The following is a 4,016-nucleotide window of genomic DNA, read 5'->3' as shown; positions in this document are numbered from 1 at the left end:
CATAACTGAAACTTTGCTAAAAACGTTGTCGATGCTTATGTACTAAATAAAAGAACAGCTCAACATTTGGGTGGGAGACAGAGAAACGGGGACAGAAACAGGGGCTACCCTTGATTTCATCGGCCTGTTAGTGATTTGGCTTTCAAGTGGCTACATAGCAGGATGTCGAAGATTGAGAACCTTACGTCGGTGGAGGCCGGAGAGGACTGGCCGTGGTGGACACGTGACATTGGCGCGTGCTCGCGGCCGGCCACGTTCGCCCAGCGGTTGATTTATGCAGACTGACATCCAACAACAGTGAATGGAGGCCGCGCGTGCAGGACCTGCTGGAGGGGCTTCAGGAGCACGGGGATGAGCACCTCCAGGCAGCCAGCATTCTCGGCGATGCTGGTGCCGATGGTTCAGCGCGGGCACCATGCGTTGTTGGCTACCTCAAAGCCGTGGCCCATGGAATCGGATCCGCTGCAGCTGGTTCCAGCCTCCAGGGAACAACCATGGCGTCCTCTAGTGCAGCCGCTCTTGAGCCCGACCATGTTGTCCTATTATGCTCGATCCCCGAACGCCTCCAGCCACGAGCGAGGAGAGCGCGCTCGATCCCCGACACCTCCGCGCACCAAGACCCACCTAGCGCCGATGGCCGGCGAGCAGCAGCACCAGGACCACGCCGCACCTTACCTCTACCTACGGCCTCCCATCTCCTTCCTCCCGCCCTCCCTTTTCTCTCCGTTGTCGCCCTCCTGCAGACGCTGGACATGCCGCCGATCGCGTGCGACTGGGACTATCCGGTGAGGAGCTCCAGCAGGAGCACGCCCAGGGAGTAGACGGCACCTCCGGGGCGCGGTAGCCGTCGGCTACCACGCGGACGAATGTCGGCCTGTAGGTGGAGTAGAGCGCGACGCCTCCCCTCACCTTCTCGTCCTCTGCCGCGCTGGAAAGGAATCGGAGGTTGGGCCAAAGACGGCCGGGGATGGAGGCAGGTTGCGACACGTCCTCCGGACGCCGCGAAGCCTCCTGCAGCGCGCTCGCCCTCGAGCCCATCCGGAGTTGTCGCCGCCGCGAAGAGCGCCGCCCCACCGCGCCGGAAAGGAAGCATGTGGATAAGATAGAACAAAGGGTCGCAGACCGAATTCTTACAAACGTAGGGTTCTTTTTGTAAAAATGAATCGTTATCTCAGATCCACTTAAACAGGGACTGCGGGTTGAATTCTCACAAGCAGAGGGGCTTTTCTGCAAAATCGCTGACGATGTACGACCAGAAGCAATAAGCGCTTTATTAGTAGGGAAAGATATATGATGAGTCTATTATGATAACACCCTCTAGAGTTTTATTCTGTACACCAAACATCCTTATTCTGCTAACAGTTCGGCACCGCAAAGCAAACACGAACCGAACCGCCCCCACCTTGCTACTACTAGCACCTACCACCACTATCCCAACCCACCCCGCACTTCTCCCCCTAGTCAACGGGCTCCCCCACCTCCCGACCGAGCTACCACACAGTGCCCCGCCCCGGCCACCACCCACCCCGCGTCGCCCCGCCCCGGCCACCACCCACCCCGCGCCGCCCCGCCTTGGCCACCACCCATCCCGCGCCGCCCCGCCTTGGCCACCAGCCACGCCGCGCAACCTACCTCCAACACCCAGATGCCCTTGGATCCGCGCCACCCTGAACCGGCGTCGTCCCGCCGCCTTCCAGTCGGGCAGCCACAGTACCCAACAAGCGTCGGCGCCTCTCCCGCCTTCCTCCACCGCGCCGAGGTCGCCGGGCGTCGAGGCGGACCAGGACAGGCCATGGCCCCACCTCCTTCTGGTTGCCAGATCCGGCGACCCCCCGTGGCCTGGGATCCCCCCACCTCCGCCTCTGCGCCTCTGCATCGCCGTCCTCGTCGGGCCCGACGTCGCTTATCCGGCCACGCGAGGATGCAGCCTGGCCCGGCCACATCGTCGTCGTCCTCGTCTCAGGCCATCACCGCCCGGATCCGCACCACCACCGGTGCCCCGTCGCGCACCTATCCACCTCCAGGGGCTGATGAGGAGACCAGGCAGCGTCCATCTCTCCTCTCCGGTGAGGCCTCGGATGAGCATCTCCGCCTCAGTCCAATTCCTACCCCCGCGATCTCTTCTTTTGGACTGATTTGTTGAAACAACGCCATCTCTCCCCTCTGTAGTCCGGCGACCGTCGCCGTGCAGCTCGGCGGCATGTGTGATGCGGTTTAGTGCTGGTGCTGGAGCACGGAACTCCCCTGCTTCTTCTCCCCACAGCAAGACGACGAGGGGCTCTTCTTCCCAACCTCTCTGCCGACCCCTTTCCTCTTATTCTGACGAGGTCCCAGCCACCAACGGCATGCAGTACGGAGGCGTGATGCCATGCAGCTCACCATGTGCATCCCATCCCAGTATTGTTGCTATTCAGAATAATTTTCAATGTTTTTCAGAAAAACTGATGTAATTTGGGTGCAGTGCAGTTCAGAAGCTTCCATTGGGTATATTTTGCAGTGCGTTGATGCAGTCCATTGGGGGTGTGCCCTCATAGTATCCGGCATGTGTCGTGTGTGTGCGGTGCACGCGGTCGTGCAGTCCGGTGGCGGTGCCCATGTAAGAAGTGCTGGCGAGGGGACCCTATCTGCAGCTCACTGAAGTTTGTTTTGCAGCTCACTGAAATTTGTTTTGCAGCTAGCTTGCTTGTACAGTGCATTTACAGTGTGTGCATTACGTCTGGCGAGTGCGTGCGGTTCGGCGGCGCAAACCATTTGCATTCTTTGCTATGTTAATGCGTGCGATTCAGTGCATTTTAGAATAAAAATGAAGTTGGGTTGCACTTTGTGTGTGATTGTAATGTGGAGACATAAAAAGGGACTATTTGTGTGGATTACTCAGTTTGTAAAATCGTTTCTTTGTAAAAGTAGTGCGCTCGGTGAACCGAAGAACTACATTTTTCAAAATTATTGTAGTTCATTGTTAAAAAAGTTGTGGTTCCCTTATTGGAGTGCACACGAAAGTAAAATTGCATTGGGAGTTGCAGTGCAGTTCGTTGTCGCGTAGATGTGATGATTTTCAGTCTGTTTGATGCAGTGCGGTTACTGTCTGAAGCAGTGCACTGATCTATCTGATGTAGCGCACTTCGTTGTCGCGTACACACGATGATTTTCACTCCGTTCTGATGCAGCGCGGTTTCGGTCTAAAGCAGTGCACTCATCTGTCTGAAGCAGTGCACTTCATTCATCGCGTACGCATGACAATTTTCAGTCTATCCAGACGCGGTGCGGTTTTCAGTTTGAAGCAGTGCACTATCTGTCTGATGCAGTGCACACGATGATTTGGGTGTCGCAAAAAACAGTGTCCGCATTTTTGTAAAATCGAAACTGCTCTTAAACCATAAGGAATTAGCGGAAGTGTTCTACATAAAAGAGTTGCGCCTCGTCAATATCTTTCCAATGGAATATAATTTGAATCATTTCGACCAGCGGTTTGTGAAAATTTCACAAAAAACGGCCGCTGTCTCTCGTCGTCAGCCGTACGATTTTTAAAATTAACTAAAAACCATAACGATTCTCAAAAACATTCCAACATATGAAAGTTGCGCCTCGTTCATAGCTTTCCAACAGCGTATCACACGCCTCGTTTCGATAAACGGTTCAAAAACTGGAGCAAAAATAGTACGAAAATTGCTAAAAATTCGAAAAAACTGAATTCCACGATTTAGCAAATTTGAAACTGCTCGTAAACCGTAAAAAATTACAGAAAATAATAGATATGAAAAAGATGTGCGTCGATCATATCTTTCCAACGGCGTATCATTTTCCTAATTCCGATGAACGGTTTAGAAAAAATCGCGGAAATACGCTCGCTGCCACTCATCGTCCGCCGCGCCGTTTTTGAAACTGCTCTTAAACCACAAGGAATCTCGAAAAGTGTTCAACATGGCGAAGTTGCGCCTAATCCATAGCTTTCCAATGGTATATTATACGCCTCGTTCCGATAAACGGTTAAAAAACTAGAGCGAAAACAGTACCAG

The 4,016-nt window shown here is 54.0% G+C and overlaps 1 protein-coding gene across 5 annotated transcripts; it reads left to right on the top strand.

The window, feature by feature from the left end:
- The first annotated feature begins 1,559 nt into the window (after window positions 1-1,559).
- On the top strand, window positions 1,560-3,018 carry LOC119291399 (atherin-like). Of its 5 annotated transcripts, none has more exons than XR_005142400.1 (4): window positions 1,560-2,066; window positions 2,170-2,350; window positions 2,462-2,596; window positions 2,675-3,018. XR_005142400.1 is itself a non-coding variant. In XM_037570152.1 (3 exons), exons 1-3 carry the CDS (start codon window positions 1,646-1,648, stop codon window positions 2,532-2,534), a joined length of 675 nt encoding a protein of 224 aa, XP_037426049.1. In that variant the 5' UTR covers window positions 1,560-1,645; the 3' UTR covers window positions 2,535-3,018. The 5 variants fall into 5 exon arrangements, 3 of the variants coding, with proteins under 3 accessions (XP_037426049.1, XP_037426048.1, XP_037426047.1); XR_005142399.1 differs by having other exon boundaries at window positions 2,170-2,382; XM_037570152.1 differs by having other exon boundaries at window positions 2,462-3,018.
- The last annotated feature ends 998 nt before the right edge of the window (window positions 3,019-4,016 follow it).

This window comes from Triticum dicoccoides, chromosome 4B, assembly GCF_002162155.2.
Source record: "Triticum dicoccoides isolate Atlit2015 ecotype Zavitan chromosome 4B, WEW_v2.0, whole genome shotgun sequence".
NCBI classification, from domain to species: domain Eukaryota; kingdom Viridiplantae; phylum Streptophyta; class Magnoliopsida; order Poales; family Poaceae; genus Triticum; species Triticum dicoccoides.
The sequence above is the reverse complement of the archived record's forward strand: the minus strand, read 5'-3'. Positions and strand labels throughout refer to the sequence as shown.